Genomic DNA, 18902 nt, shown 5'->3' with positions numbered 1-18902 from the left:
GGTTTGTACGCAAGTTGGAACGAAAGTCGTTATTCCAATAAATATGTGCTTAAAAAAAAAAAACTTCTGGGCAATAAATGTTTTACAAGACTGGTAATGGTAACTAAATGTGCTTTCTTGTGCTACGTGACAACGTATTCTTCTGCCGCTGTGCAAACTAGTTCCTTGCATGTTTGCAGAAACCCCTTGTATATTCTTCTTCTTCTGTTCTGGTAGTAGTAGGCTTTAGCGGACGTCTAGACTCGCGGAATGCTCGATTTTACATGCTATTTTTACTCGAGAGTAAAATTAGCATGTAGCAATGTGTGTCAAAGTGGTAAACAAACAACTGTTGTTGACCCCTCGGGCTGTAGCCAGCGCCGATTGATGATGTGATGGGGGGATCAGATGGATGCTGGGAAAAGCGCTGCGTTACAGGGACAACTCAAAAGTGCACAGCGGGGAGAAGGGGGGCGTGAGTCAGAGGCTCCGGGGAAGAGCCAGACGACTGTGACGCGATCGCGTGACGCTCTCTGTTTACCAGTGGCTGCTAATAACTGAGCGTACGCTGTCTGTCATGTAGTATGTAACATACGCACACACACAGACACAGACACACACACACACAGATGATGAGTCTACACACACTCACATTTATAGCAGCTACGTCATTCTCGTAGGCCTCCCTCAGTTTCTTCATGATCTCCGCCTCCGCTTTACAAAGCGCTTCCAAGATGCCCTTCACCGTGATGGTCCTTTCTGGGTTGTAAATGGTTAAGTCTTGTAACCTAGACCGTTGCACACACACAAGGACGTGTCAAAGCACTGCAGGCAAAGAAAATTAGCCATATTTTGCTTATCACAAAGGGGGTTGGGGTGGTTTTTAATTGGATTCTAGAGTATCTTGCTCAGGAGTTAATGAAGTATGGGCCTTTCAAAACGGGCATAAACATTTCTGCTGATAAAATAAACAACTTTTATTAGTACATGTTCATTAACTCTGAACCACCATGTGGAATTAGAACATACACTAAAATGATTCATACCCTTGCTAAATATTGAGTTAAAGTAAGTTGTTATTTGTTGAATGGTTATCTTTTAGCTGGGAATTAAACAGAAAAGTGTAAGAAGATGTGTTAAGAGATATAGTTTTGATATATAATTTTGGAGTGTGGTGCACATTTCCCTCTTAGTGGAGAAATTCTGCGTTGGACTTGCTATAGGGTTGCACGTGTTCAATTTTCTGTCATTTTTGGTACATTCATCTAAGTTGTTTGCTCTTTTAGGGTAAATATCCCCACAGAAAGACTCCAACCTTTGGTTGATCAGATCAGATGAGGAGAGGAGAGGAGGCGACTTACGAGGAGATGGTTATTTTGGTCCCTGTTTCCTCCTCGATCTTTTTCAGGTTGCGGCCCTCCTTCCCAATGAGGCGGCCCACCAAGCTGTTGTGGGCCAGGAGTTTAAGGGGGATCTCCTCCGGCCTGCACAACGTAAACACACACACACAAACAAACACGCACACACACACAGCGTAGGTTAAGCAACAACAATTGGGTGGAACTGATGAAGTGTGAGGACTGTTTTGTTATGACTACAATGAAATAGTTGCGCTTTTTTGTTTATTCAGGATTTACGATGTGATTTTTCAGCTTGCTTTTACAGCTATTTTTCCACATACAATGACATTGTTGTTGTCCTTATTCTTTGTTTATTTGCATGATCTAAATGGGTAGGAAATTCACATTAATCACAACACTACATGCACTGGACGCTTCATCAGACAATTTAATGTGTTGTTTAATGTACATTATTGCGGTTGTAGTTTGTAGTGGGGTAGAACTCCACTGCAACATGCATGACACAGCTTTCTAATATTTTGCCTACCACATTTATTTTAAAAAGGACATGAAAATATTAGAAACAATCTCGTTAGATTGTGCAGGTGTATCTAATATTGTGGCCAGTGAGTATAGGTTCTAAAAATGTATATAAATGATGTAAAAGGTCATAATATGTCAAATATTAGATGAGTAAGCCATACAATAAGTAGCACACGAACATTTTTAGCCACAGAGACTCAAACATTGACTACCCTAGCATTAGCACACAAGTAACTAACCTCATAAACTACTGCTAACGCTAGTTACCATTAGTATCGCCACCAGTGTAACCAGAGCCTGAACAATAGGCGAGTAGCCACATTACACTACATGCCACACGTATAAAAACCTTAGCCCCAAGTATTACTGTCTTCAGTAGCTTCAATCAATTAAGTTAACACTCTAGTTAGCATTAGCATGCATTTTACTAGCCACAGAGACAACAATTTACCTGTACCTATGCTACTAGCCACACGTAGCTAACACTAATATTGTCTTAAGTGTAACTAGCCTCAAAGAAAGTTGAAACTGACGTGTATGATTATTTTGTTTGTATTGTCTTTATTTTAATTTCAATTTTCTGTTTTGATTTTGTTATTTTAGATTTAGATTTTACTTTTATATTTATTATTGTATTGCCTAATTTAATATAAATTTTACTTGGTATTAGTTTTTGATTTAACTTTAATATTTAGCATTGTTTTTTTTTCTTCAACTATGAAAATGCAAAGCAAGCATAAAATTCAGTCTTTATGACAACCAGCTACTAATTAAGCAACGTTTTAATGATCACATTTCTTACAGTGAGCTTCCTCAAAAACATCAGCTTTCAACCTCCGAACAAGCTAAACAAGCGTGTCAGAATCTTAAATGAATAATAAACGACATAATTATTCTCAGAAAAGAACAAAGCTTGACTGATGAAGAAGACTGGTGCGTTTACATTTTAATTGGAAAGCATACAGTAGTAAACAAGCGGAGAGTGTACTGTAGATGCTGAGAGCACATATAGGCGCTGTTAAACGCAAATTAGATATGTCGTTCATCTTTCTCTAACGCTAAGCCTCTGTCACGTGTCGGTCTATGTGAAGTGTGTTGTGTGTTTACTGTGTTAGGGGTCCAAAGCAGAGAGAATGCACACTGAGATTAAAAGGTGTGCTGGCAGGTTAAAGGATGAGATTATAGGCCGTAGAAATTTATGGCTAATCTCCCGTGGGGACGTAATGTGAACGTGAACTCACATCTTGGTCTCGTTGGCCTCCTTCTGCATTATGTCCAGGATCATGCGGCAGGCTGAGGAGCAGCCCTCCGGGGACGAGTGGATGGTGATCGGCTTCTCGGCCGCGCCCGCGTTCTCCTTCCGATGGATGTCCACTCTGAAAGCAAGACAAGAGTTGAGACAGTTCAGTAACATCCAGGTATTTCAATGACATAAGCAAATAGAGCCTAGTAGTGATAGGAAAACTACTCCCGTAATTTCTCATGTATATTGCACAATTTCCCCCCCAAAAATTGTCAAAACTCAATAGTGCGCATTATACATGGGTATTGGGGCAAATGGAAAAAAACTTTCACATTTTATAACTGTATGCCACCATCTAGTGTTTATGAATAAGATGTACACTTTCATTCCATAATCCCACCGCCGCCTAGAGGCTATGAGAAAGCTGTACACTTTCATTCCAATATGCCACCGCCACCTAGTGGTTATAAAAAAGGTGTAGCCTACACTTTCATTCCAATATGACAAGGGTACGTATGACTGCATACATGTACAGCTGTCCTCATTAATTTACATACCCTGGCAGAATTTGTGAAATATTATTATTATTATTATTTTTAAATATGACTGATGACTGAACAACATCCATCCATCCATTTTCCTTACCTCTTTTCCTCACTAGGGTCGCGGGCTGCTGGAGCCTATCCCAGCTATCGTTGGGCGGGAGGCGGGGTACACCCTGAACTGGTCGCCAGCCAATCGCAGGGGACATAGAAACAAACAACCGCTCGCGCTCACATTCACACCTACGGGCAATTTAGAGGCTTCAATCAACCTACCACGCATGTTTTTGGGATGTGGGAGGAAACCGGAGTGCCCGGAGAAAACGCACCCAGGCACGGGGAGAACATGCAAACTCCACACAGGTGGGGGCGGGATTTGAACATCCGTCCCCAGAACTGTGAGGCAGATGTGCTAACCAGTCGTCCACCGTGCCGGCGACTGAACAACAACCATCATTAATTTCTTTATGGTTAATTTTTGTTTAATGATAATGCTTTTATGAAAGGCTTGGCGATTTAATTTGAATCCCATTAAAATAAAATAAAATCTGGTTCACCTGGTCCTTCATGTTTTCTTTAAAAAATTGTTCCCATCTTACAAATTCTGCCTGGGTAATCAAACATATGAGCCCAACTGTGTGTTTTCTAATTTACTAAATAAAAGTAGGCCTGTGAATTTCAAAATAATAGCAAGTAAATTAAAAAACAGTATTACGTGTTCAAATAAAGTGCTTAACTTCAGAATTATTCCTTTAGAAAAATAGCAAAATACAGATAATATTATATAATATATATATATATATATATATATATATATATATATATATATATATATATACATATACATATAATAAGCAAAATCATGCATTTATAAATGCATTATACATAGAAGGGTTTTCCAGAATTTTTAGGTCAATTTTGGGGGTGCGTATTATACATGGGTGCGCATTATACACAAGAAATTACGGTATATCAATATCGGTAATCCGTAAACCTCCCATACTGGTGATGAGATCATTGGTGTGTGCAATTTCCTCTCCACAGTGTCTTATTCATCATCCTGAACATTTGATTTGTTTCACTATTATTATTACGGTCTGGTACTCTAAAAGGAAATTTACACATCATTTCACACATTGATTACATAAAAATTATGAAAAATGAAAGAAAAAAAATCCCATTCGTAGTATTTTATAATGGCCATCAAATCTAACGCAATCCTGATCCAGATTGAGATTTTTGGGGAAAACTCTAATTTCTGAATTTGCTGCGTACATACAAAGCACAATCTGGTATAAGCGCAACCTACTTCCACATTGGGCAAAACGGGTAAAAGCACTTCCTCTTCGCTTGGGTGAATGGCAAAGGAGACCGTGACAAAGCACCCGTGGGAACATTAAATGCCTACAATGTCTTTTGTTAACACAAGATGTCACCACAGAGCCACCAAAGATGACAATAGCTGACGTTTAGGCTTCGTTCGTGTTTATACATATCATATGTGTGTAAGCAAATGATATACATCTGTTTAACTTTTGTCCAAAGACACCACCCATAAAGAAAGCACAATTTTAGTTTGGCTTCAAACAACCATGTCGTCAAGCCTAGTTATGCTTGTTAGTGTAGGATACACACACTATCCCGTTTTCTCTGTGTTAGTCATGTGATGTTCCGCATATAGCGGATACTATGATTTGCAAATCCTTTTCAACCTATATTCAATTGAAAACACTACAAAATGTGTCACTAAAAGTGGACCCACATATTATGTACCTTGTGCCGTCTAGTGGAAGAGCAATGAATTCTTCAGCCTGTCAATATATGTCGCTGGCATAGATGGATGAACAAAGATACATGATGTTGAAGAATAATATCCTGAAGCACACCCAATGATCTTTCACTGCACACGAATGAGCAACATCACACTGGTTGAGATGGAATCACTTTCCAAGATGAGAGCTGTTCACGCATTGGTTTCAGTGAGCTAAATTGCTTACTTCGACTGCGTCTGCTTGGTGACGTTCTTGATGGTGAGTCCCTCCTTGCCGATGATGGCGCCCACAAATTGAGTGGGCACGAGCATGCGCAAAGGAAAGTCCTGTTGCTGCCGGGGCCGCGGGGCGCCGAAGCCTCCGGAGGGTCCGGGCTGAGGTGTCTCCTGGTCCCGCGACAACCGGCCGCCGCGTCGACCTCGGGCGGCCTGGATGGGCGGAGCGGCGTCCAAATCCATGATGTACGACACCCTGAAGGAGAAGTCGTCGCACTGCTGTCCTGTCAACTTCTCAATGGCTCTGAAAGGTAGACGAACAACAGTAAATATTTAGCAACATGAAAATTTCAGCTCTAAAATTTCTATTGAATCTCTGTGGATTTAACCAGGGTACACACATTTGGGTCTGACCAATATGTATTTTTTTGGGGCCCGATGCCAATTCCTATATTTATATATATTATATTTTCTATATTTTAATTTTTAAAAAACATATAAATGAATAAAATAACTTCTTTTTCGGTCCCTTAATGCTTACAACAACACAAATATTAATTGCGGGCAAAACATTTGACTGTTTTACAATACTTTGTCCTTTAGCATTTGTTTAACTTTGCAACTTTTTTTCAGTTGGTTCAAATGTAAGTTAATTTTGGGGTAGATTAATTGCTAAGTGTATACTGGGTTAGCAGATGTCATTTCAAACCAATTTGGATCCGATCCAGATTGCTACCAGGAGCTTTTCAATATTTTCGATTGCTAATTCTTATGCGTGTTGGGCCTGAGCCAGGGACACTGTAATGCGACAAGAAACAGAACAACAGCCAATCTGGAAGCGACCTGAAGCCCGCGCAACAGACATCAGTATGTGTGTACGCCGCTTTCGAAGATTTGATAAAAGCAAAGTATGCATCGCAACTCAATGTTTACTATACTCACTCTTTAGCTTCCTCCTTGGTTGCGTATGTAACATTCACCACTGCTGTTTCTGTGTCAGTGTTGACTGTCAAGAGAGGAGGCAGACATTAGATGTCATAAGATGTCATCATCACAAAGTACATAATGCCCCACTATGACATAACGATAACAATCTCCTGTAAGTTGTCGGTCAATTCACTGATAGTCTCATAAACAAACATGCAACACGTTGCCACCAGGATGAACTTTACCTGGAAAACTATTGCATCACCTAGATTAGCAGTGCACCAATATGAACAATAGATGAAATAAGACAAAGAAGAAGAGTTGGTACCTTGTTCCACGTTTTCTACAGTACCATATCGAGCTAGCAGGCCGTCGAAATCCTGACGGAGAGATGATAGCGTCAGCAAATTGAGTAGGGATGTAGAAAACAATTACGATACACGAGCACATGGACATACTGTAAACTGCACACTAAAATGTTGAACTGCAGTAACGAAACAGTTAGTTTCAAGTCATCAGTCGGCATGTATTATTCCGCTTCGCTGTGGCTTGCATTGCTGTTTACGTCCCGCCTTGCTGAATGGGTCTGACCGTGCAGTCGTGGCATAACTGTTTGGTTGTGATGTCACTTAAAGTGTGTACTTGTTAATCAGCCATTCAGCAATCTTTACTTTAGCCCACTGAGCATTTACATTATCAAGAGTCCTGTAATTTACATAATAAGGAATTTAGCCATTGTTTTCCATAACATTTTATTTATTCATGTATTATTTGTTTTATTAATTTATGTCATGAAATAATTTGCTTGTTGATTTATTGGAAATGATACATTTAAAAATACCATTTAAAACGTTTTTACATACACATTTTAATGTATTTGATCAAACAATTGATACATTAATTAGAATTAAATTAAGTACAAATAATAGAATTTTAAAATGAGAATGAATTATCATTTTATTATTAAAATTAAGTATTTTACATGTTTATCATACACATTTTAACCTTTCCCCCCCCTTTTTACCTCATTTACAAATGATCTGGCCCATCTGTCCGTTTTAAAAATTAAATTAGATTTGACCACCCCTGATTTATACTTTTTACAGTAGCACGTAATTACGAATAGAAAAAGTATACTTTTTAAGCCTCTGCAACTGACATTTTGGAAAAAACTGTGTTACATTTACCTCAATTATATTTGGTACTTACAAATTTGGGGTTAGAGTATACAAGAACAGACTACAGAAGCTAAAGGACATCCAAACAAGTGAGTCAACAGCCTGAATGAGGCAAAACTCTGAACTTAATGGACTACTTCATGCTGTTTGGACACACACACATACGCACACATATACACACATTACTCACCTCCCACTGTAGATGAGGGGGAATGTTCCGGATCTGAATCTTCCGACTCCTGCAGAGATAGAGACACGGTGAATTTTACAAACCTTGATGCACACACAGAAAGATCCTCACGTCTCTTCGGATCCGTTGTTTCATTGCGTGTATCCGAAGTTAACTACACGAGTCCCCCCAACCCCAATTCTATAAATGGAAGTGTAAAATATTTTAAAGTCTCACATTTGACTGACACAATATTTCTTTAAGATGAGGGAAGTGGTATAGTGACGCTGCATAACATCTCCGAGGTTGTTCTTTTCACGGACAGTTACTCCTGTCTTGATGCAACTTCTAAGTGCGCCCAAGTTGCCATGGTTACGCCTAACTCACATCATCACCGTCCAGCAGCCTCCTTGCTGGTGCTTAGTGATCCTCTCTAAAATACAGTGGAACCAAGTCTAACGCCCCTGAGTCATACAAATGCATCATTTTTTTGTCTTATTTAATACATTTCGTTACATTTTAATTGTAGTTCACCTCTTGTATGACATACGTCCATTCTGTAAAGCGCGCACATCCTGTTGAGGGCTGTGGGGAATTGGAGCCAATAAAAATCAGGCGAGGGAACCAGGTTTTCACCAACACAACACCTAGATTACAATATTATATATATTCAATATAAATTTCTCATCCTCAATCCATTTTTATAGCACTTGTCCTCAGAGAAAATCCACGCGAGCACACAAACGCCACAAAGGAGGGCCTGAGATTCAAACACAGAACCTCTCGACTGTGAGGCAGACAAGCTAACCACTTTTCACACTTTTTACTACCTGTTTTCCCTACAACCACAAAAATAAACATATTGTTAAAATCTCATCAGCTGAGTCCAGTGAGGGTAGAAGTGCATTATGAAAAAAAGTCACGTTTGTTTCACGATAGCTGCATGTCCTCTTTTTACAGTTACTGGTATTAAATTTCCACATCGTGCTGTTTTATCACAAGAATTCCATGTTAATTGCTCAAGCACAAAAGTGTCCAGTGACCACAAAGTGTGAGAAACAACACAAGCAGCAGCAGCAGCAGCAGCAGCACAACAACATGAGCGCTGCCGATTGAGAAAAGAAGCAAACGTTTATGCGGAGAAAAACAGCACACTTGCGCTAAACCCAAAAGTCCTTAAGAGCACTTCGGAGGACAATTAGCGGACATTCCAGGGGGTGAAGTGATGGATAGAGCTGGAGGAGAGGTGAAAGTGGGAGAAATTAGCGTCTGCGGTAGGCTGGTGCGCATTCCTCTGAAGAGGTTTTTGCATCTTTCCCTGGAAAAGACTGCAAGGTCGAAGTTTCCAGGAAGACGCACATGCTGGCATTTGGGACATGAATGAATGACTCTTTCTGATTGTGCTCCTCCAGGGAAAAAAAAAAAAAGGAGGAAAGAGGCAGAGCAGAGGGGGTGAGCATCACAGAGATTTAGGACATTCCAGCCTTCACTTCATCCATCCACCAAAACTGCAAACAAATGAGTTTAATATGTTTGACATCTGCGCCAACCTGCCACTATTAAACTACGCTTGAAATTGATTTTACATTGGAGCGAGTAGATGACTTATGCAGTGACACTCGTCGCTATCCAAGCGAGGCAAAATTGGCCGTATCAGAGCGTCGTAACCATCTCGCCATGCAACAGCTCAAGCAAAATATTACAGTATGGAAATAATCGCTCAGTGGTGTCTGCTTGGATCCTACAAGGATTTCAAGTGAGGTCTTCCCTATTGATTTTGCTAATGGACATAGCTGATCTGCGCTCAAGTGCTGCACTTGATGCTGCTTCTTAGTGTTCACGGGGGTCAAATGTCAGTCGAGCCGAACTTCAGAAACAGAGGGTCAGGGACCGGGCCGGACCGCGAATAGAATTTGATTGGCAGAATAGTTTTTTTTTTAATGATGATTCTATATCAATTCACCAGTGCCCATAGCAAGTACTGTAAAAAAAAAAATGGATGCCTGGATGGCATTTGGATGGAATCTGGATTGGCTCAACTCTCACTAGATAGCCATGCTCTGTTTTTAATTGACACTCGCAGCTATATTAATTCAACAATATGAATATTATAATAAGGCCCTTCTTGGATTATTCAAACATAGCTGAAGCTCGAAATTTGGCGTACAGACATACTGTTAGTCAGGCTGCATTTAAGAGTTGAACCCCCCCCCCCCCCACCCCCAAACAAAGTCAGAAAAGGCCCGATCATAGATTATGCTGTGGTGTGGGATGCGTTAAGAGGGATTTCCCTTTTTACATACTTCTGCTTTAATGCTCTGTTTTCAAAAGAGAGTGATCCTTTGCTATCCTTCTTCTTTCATGTGTCCCAGCACACTTCTTGCCTCGTCGCTCCCAAATATGCAGCTTCCTGGATCTTTTTGGAAAAAATGACAGTTCCCCCCCCGTTTCATTTTAAGCATGCCTGTGGCTACACGCTAAGCAGAACATCACTGCCTGTCTGTCTGTCTGTTCACAGAGATGGGTGAGACCCATGACGCTGTGGACTGTTTTGTTTACACACACACACAAACACAAGGTGAACCCAGAGCCCTCCTGGGCTCCTCCTTTCCCAGACGAGAGGAGGATTCGCACTGAACGGTCACTTAATGTTTGCTGAATGCGACCAAGCCGCCTGCCGCTGGTTTACAGCCTCCGGCCAACAAGAGGGAGGGGAGAAGGAGGAGAGCGAGAGAGGAGGCTAGAAATCCTCTCAATTTGGCCTTTAAATAGCCGAGTGCGTCCACGCTTATTTGAAAAGCTAATATTTACCGCGCCCACCTGCAGCAGCTAAAACGCGGTGGTTGCGCACAAGCACACAGGGCGGTCCCGCGGATTTGGACCAGCGAGAGGGCAAGAGGCTGCTCGCCTCTGAAGACGATCGACTTCATTGACAGAAAATCACAGAGACAAATCATATGACCGCTCCCAATAGTTCTTATATGACTCACGCTTATTGTCTGGCCAGCAATCCTAAACCTACTCACTGGTACTATACATGCAGTCGCCTTTATGTTGACATTTCCATATGGCCTTTCTCTTCATAATAATAACGCAAAGAAATAACACATCAAATTAAATAAAAGCAGTTTTAAAACAAATTCTACTATTAAGAAAAGAAAAGAAATCATTATATTACACAAAACATAATTGATGTTTCAAATGTGTGTTTCAAATGTTACAAAGATACAAAAACTAAACATGGAATAAACATTGGGCTGATGGATTTGCATATTTTCTATTATTCTCTTATTAACCGAGTAAACAATTGAATCCAATTACTTTCTATTCAATAAGCTGGTACAGTTTAAGGGTGTTGAATTGTTGCTGTTGCTTTTCATCATGATGCTGTATATATATTTGTTGTTTTGAAGTATTTAACGCTTACTACTTGCATTTTGCACCTTTTCTTTAAAGCATTTTGTGCAAAGTGCTTAACAGTGTAGCTGAAATGATTAAGTTACTGCTTACTTTTTGGTACAGAAAAGGATTTGATTTGGTTATGTATTTGATGAATTTGGCTGCCCCTTTTTTCAACCTCATAAAACCGCCAGTGCAGAGAACTCGAAAAGGAAAGCAATGCAAATGTCATATTGTAATTTGACATTTATTGCAATAATATTGACTTGCATCGTCTCAATTGGATCTTCCTACCCGTTGCTAAAATTATACTGTACGAAAAAATATTTTACACATTCAAAAAAACGCAATTGTAGTCATTGGAGGGGTTGTGTGTTTTGAAAAAAATGACTTTTGGAAATGTCTTAATACAATGGTGTATATTTTAAAAAAGAATACAAATTAAAGCTCAGATTTTGCCGTTGTTGGTCACTTTATTTTAGGTGCTGGAGAGTCAAAATATTAGGAACGGCTCTCAGTATGACACAGGTCAGTGCTACAATCTCCTAACTACGACCGCAACAATAAACATGCTGTCACATTAACACCTCTCTGACAGTGTTAATTAAAAGTGTGCATTATCATCTTGATAAAGGCAGAATTTTGTATTGCTGTCTTCCTAATGTTGCGGCTAAATATGCATTGTTCTTTCCACTCCTTCAATGCAATCTAAACTGTAAGATCTAAATGCAGCGTTTGCTGGATTGAGGACAAAGTGGTCCCGTTTCCACAGCAAAGGATAAAAACATTGGTCAAATAATTGTGTGTAATGAGGCCTCTGAAAGCCTTGTTTACCTCCTAGTTGTGTGCGGAAGCTCATCCTGTCGGTGACGGCTCGCAGGCCCAGCGGGAGGCTCACTTTGGATGAATAAAGAGACATCCCAAATAGCCTTTCAGTCCACTGGGCCTGTCCGCAGCATGTCGGTCTCACTAAACACCTCCACACAGCCTTCAACACACTCCCAATTGTTCTTTCTGCAAAGAAGTACTGCTTTTTTAACTCTTTTTTTTTTTTTTTTTTCAAGCACCCTTCCTTCTAGGCCAATTTAGCTGTCAAAACGGGAGTTAAAAGCCGCTAATATGTGTTGCTTTTTTCGTGCAAAAACTTTGTACAGGGGAGGATTGCTAACCTTCAAAATAAAGAGACGCGTAAGCTTTTTTTTTTCTTCGACATTCGTTACCATGGAGAGAAGACAGGAAATGCTGTCTGTCTTGGGGATTCAGCCTCATTGCTAGTTGTGCTAAGCAAGTATTTGTGACAACATTTCCTTAATCAGCTATGGGGAAGAATGTTAGACAATTAATCAATCAACAAAGAAATCTAAATATTTTATGATTTTATTATTAGAGCCTGAGGAATATGGGGTTTTGAAGGCCCTGGAATTGCTTGATGTTCCTCTAACTAATGAAAGGCCTTTTTGGGCCCCCTCAACATGCCTGAATGCGCAACAGTTTTTCCAAGCTTGTGTATCCTGCTGCTTATGTATGTAGTCTAGGGGTCCAAACACAACCCCACCCACACCCCCCCCCCCCAAAAAAATAAATAAATAAATCAGTCGTGGAAAGTTTCGAAATAGAATTAACCCCCAACACCAATTTACATACATACAAATAAAATGTAAACTTCAGTAACATAGACGCCTAATGCAAACAAACCTGCTCATGGAAAATATAATTATGTTACTGTAGCAGCGTTGCTTTTACAGATCCATCCATGAATTCCTCCCCACCTGCAGCCTCAGCACACATAAAAGGCCTGCACCTTCTCTCCAGACTGCAGCAGTGAGGAAGCGGTCGCTCCATGGCGCTGCTAAGAATCTCATCTCAGCAGGAAGCGCCTAGGCGCTTGTGTTTCTCTGATCAGCCCTCTGCGGGCGAGAGCTCATCAGGGTGCAGCAGTGAGCTGAACACAAGCCTTCTTCTTCTCTCGGCTGTGACAGCTAAAGAGAAGAAGAAGCGCACGCACACATGCACCGTCGCTTCAAGGGCATAAGTAGAGAGGGTTTTAAGTAATTCATACTTGAACAAATCTACAGTTGGAAGTCATCCATCCGAGCAATGGGTTAAAGTAGTTGTGGTGCAACTCATTCTATTGACGACAGTACATTTGCATACTCACATAATGTAAGCATTTGTCTGTCCTCTTATATACGCATACAATAAATGGCGGCTCATTCACATACTGTATGTCCACAGGTCTGTCCATTCTCAAACACGCAATGTAAAAATCGTCACAAACACACTTACTGCAAACCAGGGGCGTCACTAGATTCTATGGGGGGGCTTAGCCCCCAGGAGATGCACAGGATGTGAGCGACTGTAGCGCACGAGCACAAAATTTCACAAACAGCTAACGGAGACTGAGTAATTGCGTTTTAATAGTTTTGGACAGATTGAAAAAAAAAATACAATACTGGGTAAACGTTCTAAGTCACTGTTAGATTTGTAGTGTTATTTCAGTATATTTTTTAATACAGTACACAAACACAGGAAGTATGTTTACAGCGTTCACCACAAAAAAGGAAATACACATTGTTACAGTGTATGAAAAACTGTATGCAAAAAAGGTCACTGCGTTGTCACAAAGTAAGCCAAACGCATCATTTTCAATTAATAAAAAAAAATAATTACATTAAATTAAATTATTTCCCTTTGAGGAGTTAACAATGTAATCCAAATCAAATTAACAGCGCCAATCGCCAGCTACTTGGTGGGTGGAAGCATGAAGGAATGCCATCTGAAGCCCCCTACAATAGGCCTAATGACGCCACTGATGTGAACATCTATCTGGCCACTGACAGACATCACTCTGTCCATTTATTTAACAAGTCATGAAAACATTTGTCCTTTTACGCACGCACCTCATGCTAACTTATGTGTGTCCGTTAATATGCACACAATGAAATCTTCTTTCTGTCAATGTATACACATAATGGAAACACCTAGCTTACATTTAGATATACAAGTAATGTAATTATGCATGTCCATTCACATAATGTAAACATCCGTTTGTCCTTCCATATACGCACCTAATGTGAACTTACTGTAAATTGAACATCACTTTGTCCATTCATTTAACACAGGGGCGTCCAAGCTACAGCCCAGGGGCCATTTGCGGCCCGCTGTCCATATTATTTTTTGGCCCGTGGCATGAACAGAAAATAGCCTTTGACACGGCCCACTAGGCTATTCGGTTTGGGGTGTTGAAAAAGTATGTTTGTGGGTTGCAGGGGTGCGACACCTACATCCCCCATGGTTGAGATACCCCTGAGAACCACTACGTCTAAAATGGTTTTAACACAGCCCCATACCATCACAGATGCTGGCTTTTGAAGCTGGCACAGGTGGCAAGAAAGACTGAGAAAGTTGAGGAATGCTCATCAAACACCTGTTCGGAACATCCCACAGGTGAACAGGCTAACAGGTGGGTGCCATGATTGGATATAAAAGGAGCTTCCCTGAATTGCTCAGTCATTCACAAGCAAAGATGGGGCGAAGGCCAGCATCTGTGATGGTATGGGGCTGTGTTAGTGCCAATGGCATGGGTAACTTACACATCTGTGAAGGTACCATTAATGCTGAAAGGTACATACAGGTTTGGAGAAACATATGCTGTCTTTTTCATGGACGCCCCTGCTTATTTCAGCAAGACAATGCCAAACCACATTCTGCATGTGTTACAACAGCGTGGCTTCATAGTAAAAGAGTGCGGGTACTAGACTGGCCTGCCTGCAGTCCAGACCTGTCTCCCGTTGAAAATGTGTGGCGCATTATGAAGCGTAAAATACGACGGACCCCGGACTGGTGAACAGCCGAAGCTGTACATCAAGCAAGAATGGGAAAGAATTCCACCTACAAAGCTTCAACAATAAGTGTCCTGTGTTCCCCAACGTTTATTGAATGTTGTTAAAAGAAAAGGTGATGTAACACAGTGGTAAACATGACCCTGTCCCAGCTTTTTGGAACGTGTTGAAACCATAAAATTCCAAGTTAATGATTATTTGCTAAAAACAATAAAGTTTGAACATTAAATATCTTGTCTTTGTAGTGTATTCAATTCAATATGAACATGATTTGCAAATCATTGCATTCTGTTTTTATTTACGTTTGACACAACGTCCCAACTTCATTGGAATTGGGGTTGTACTTACTCACAAATGTGAAGATCACTGTCCGTACAAATAATGTAAACGTCTGTCTGTCCAGACACACAAACATAATGTAGAAGCAGTCTGTCCATTCACAAAAACACCTAACATGAACATCAGTGTCTAGATTCACACACATGGCATGAAAGTCAGTGTGCGCAGGGCATATTGCCCGCCCATGATGCTCTTCGCTGTAAAAGCTCACACAAAAAATGTCAACAAGTGAAACACGCCACGCTGCAATTACTCATGTCAAGTTGACTTCGTCATTATCAGTGTTTTGATTGCATAAACCCAAATAACAACGAATGGCTTTCATACAAAGCTACTTTTCAGAATAACTTTCACTTCTCTGATGCCATCACTACAAATAAGGTCCCAGAGCACACACAAAATAACTTGTCTGAATTTCATTATGGAAAGCAGTCCAAAGCTCCACTTTCTATTTAAATGAAAACAGTCCATTCCACCACAGACGCCACGACACTGTGCTGCAGACTCTGTAGACGGCTCCTTCTTGCAGCATGTCCCAAATACATGTCAAATGTGTATTAGAGACATTCTTCACAAAACTATAGTGTGGTAATATTGACTATTATCCTCGTACCTGTATAGGTAGAGGGATTCATTCAGTGAGCATTACAGAAATCCCCAACATAATGTAGACTGTTGTTCATGTTATGGACAGCACGGGGACTTTGTGGTGAGCACGGCCGCCTCACAGTTCTGAGGTTCTGTGTTCGAATTCTTGTACATTCCCCTGTGCGCTTGTGTTGGTTTTCTCCAGGTACTGCAGCTTCCTCCCACATTCCAAAAAGATGCGTGTTAAGTTCGTTGACGACTCGAGATTGTCCTTAGTTGTGAATGTGAGTGTGAATGGTTATTTGCCTTTATGTGCCTTTGATTGGCTGGTGAGATTCGAACCACGAACCTCAGAAGTGCGCGGCAAACACTTGCACATGCATGACCCTTCTTTTTAGAAGCTTTTGGAATTGTTTATTCGTTTGATATCGTATAGCTGTCATGTTGATACAAAGTCTGTCTCCTCCCCCTCTTCCTGCAGTCACTAAAGCGACAACCTCGTGTCACGACCACAGGATGACTGCCTCTTTAGTTTGTAACTTCTACTTTGCCACAAACTTGCCCATCCTTACGGCTCCAGGGCGTAGTGTTCCGTACTGTAAGAGAGACTGACATGCCGCATGGGAAAGTGCCTTACGCCACTTTTTTGAAGCCAAATCACGGTGCACAAGCAGGTGGCAGTCGGTCAACGTGACAACAACAACAACGCGCTTAAAAGAAGCGCGCCACTTTGTTTTTCTCAGCATGTGCGTTTGATCAATTGAGAATGCCTGTGGTCACGCAGGGCAACGCGAAACATTTGCGTCTCTTTTCTGCCAAAATGAGTGACAGTCAGAGGCCTCGCTCGCAGTACGCACGAGGCAAAATGCGACACGCTGCGCGCGCTCCTTCTAAGCCGGTGTTAATAACGAAGCTGTCCACGGTGTACACGTGTCAGTTAAGTGAGAAAACAGTACAAAAAGCTGGGTGCTTATGCACAAAACCCCGCAGATACCCTATGGTGAGTCTTGCCGCAACAGCTTCAACAAACATGGCCATAAAAATACTATCACTTATTTTGACATCGTTTTGACGCCATTAAGACATCCATCCATCATTAAAGTAAACAGAGCTGTCTCTAGCAGCTCTCCAGATCTTTCGCCAATTGCATCGCATTTTGTGTAATACAAAACCCTACCCTACTTAATTCTTTACAGAGCCAGTAGCACATATTTTTTTTTATTACTAGAGCTCTCCATGCCATGAGGCACATAAGGCCACAATCGCAGTTTCCGTAATCTGTAGTTTTTTAACAGGAGCAGGTGATTGGCCTACTGCCCAACCCCAGCACCTGGTATTCCTCAGACCGACCCTGCTTAGCTTCCGAGATCGGACGAGATCGGGCATTCTCAGGGCAGTACGGGGGCGGTAGCACATACTGTACAGTATATTAGGGTGGATCTAAAAACATGAAGTCACTGTAATGGTTTTACATGCTTGACTTCAATTCCCACTTAGTGACAGAGAATGACAGTCTGAATGGTTGTTGGTGTATATATGCCCTGTGAGTGACTGCTGAATAGGCTTCAGTTCACCCATGACCCTGAGAAAATGGACCCCTTCTCAAAGACCCCTTATGATGACGACAAAAAATGGACTCAGGTTTCCCTTGCCCGGACACGGGTCACCGGGGCCTCCCTCTGGAGCCAAGACTCGAGGTGGGGCTCGAAGGTGAGCGCCTGGTGGCCGGGCCTGCACCCATGGGGCCCGGCCGAAAGGGTAACGTGGGTCCCCCTTCCCCTGGGCTCACCACCTGTGGGAGGAGCCATAGGGGTCGGGTGAAGTGCGAGCTGGGCGGTGGCCGAAGGCGGGGACCTTGGCGATCCGATCCCCGGCTACAGAAGCTGGCTCTAGGGACGTGGAATGTCACCTCTCTGGCAGGGAAGGAGCCCGAGCTGGTGTGTGAGATCGAGAAGTTCCTACAAGATATAGTCGGACTCGCCTCCACAAACAGCTTGGGCTCTGGTACCAGTCCTCTCAAGAGGGGTTGGACTCTCTTCCACTCTGGAGTTGCCCACGGTGAGAGGCGCCGACCAGGTGTGGATATACTTATTGGTCCCCGGCTCGGTGCCTGTACATTGGGGTTCACCCCGCTGGATGAGAGGGTAGCCTCCCTCCGCCTTTGGGTGGGGAGATGGGTCCTGACTGTTGTTTGTGCCTATGCACCAAAGAACAGTTCAGAGTACCCGCCCTTTTTGGAGTCACTCCCTTAGAGATAGGATGAGAAGCTCGGTCATCCGAGGGGATCTCAGAGTAGAGCCGCTGCTTCTCCACATCAAGAGGAGCCAGATGAGGTCACTGGGGCATCTGATTCGGATGCGTCCCGGACGCCTCCCCGGTGAGGTGTTCCGGGCACGTCCCACCGGGAGGAGACCCTGAGGACGACTCAGGACACGCTGGAGCGACTACATCCTTCGGCTGGCCTGGGAACATCTCGGGATCCCCCCGGAAGAGCTGGATGAAGTGGCTGGGGCGAGGGAAGTCTGGGCGTTCCTGCTAAAGCTACTGCCCCCGCGAGCCGACCTCGGATAAGCGGTAGAAAATGGATGGATGGATGGTGTGAGTATGATTTTTCTTTGGCTTTTTGTGGCAACTATGACCCCTTCCACCATACAATGTCCTTTTTTTTCTCATGCATTCCAGTAAACAAATGGATGAAAACAATTGCAGTGTCACTGTTCTACGTACTGGTGAAGATGGTGAATTCTACTTTACCATGCCAACACAAAAAATGAGAAGGTGATGGCAACAATTAGAATTAGAACCAACTCTGACAAAGGAAACTAG

The 18902-nt window shown here is 42.0% G+C and overlaps 1 protein-coding gene across 9 annotated transcripts in view; it reads right to left on the bottom strand.

The window, feature by feature from the left end:
• igf2bp2a (insulin-like growth factor 2 mRNA binding protein 2a) overlaps positions 1–18902 on the bottom strand; it is a 62401-nt gene that overhangs the window by 14135 nt on the left and 29364 nt on the right. For all 9 annotated transcript variants that reach the window (XM_061791917.1, XM_061791916.1, XM_061791910.1 and 6 more), the window contains 7 exons: positions 7930–7978; positions 6890–6941; positions 6577–6640; positions 5645–5938; positions 3104–3238; positions 1341–1463; positions 632–767 (listed from right to left, as the gene is read on the bottom strand). In XM_061791917.1, the coding sequence (XP_061647901.1) occupies positions 632–767; positions 1341–1463; positions 3104–3238; positions 5645–5938; positions 6577–6640; positions 6890–6941; positions 7930–7978 (853 nt within the window). The remainder of the gene's footprint in view (positions 1–631; positions 768–1340; positions 1464–3103; positions 3239–5644; positions 5939–6576; positions 6641–6889; positions 6942–7929; positions 7979–18902) is intronic.

Source organism: Phyllopteryx taeniolatus, chromosome 12, assembly GCF_024500385.1.
Source record: "Phyllopteryx taeniolatus isolate TA_2022b chromosome 12, UOR_Ptae_1.2, whole genome shotgun sequence".
NCBI lineage: Eukaryota > Metazoa > Chordata > Actinopteri > Syngnathiformes > Syngnathidae > Phyllopteryx > Phyllopteryx taeniolatus.
This window is presented reverse-complemented; position numbering and strand designations above follow the sequence as displayed.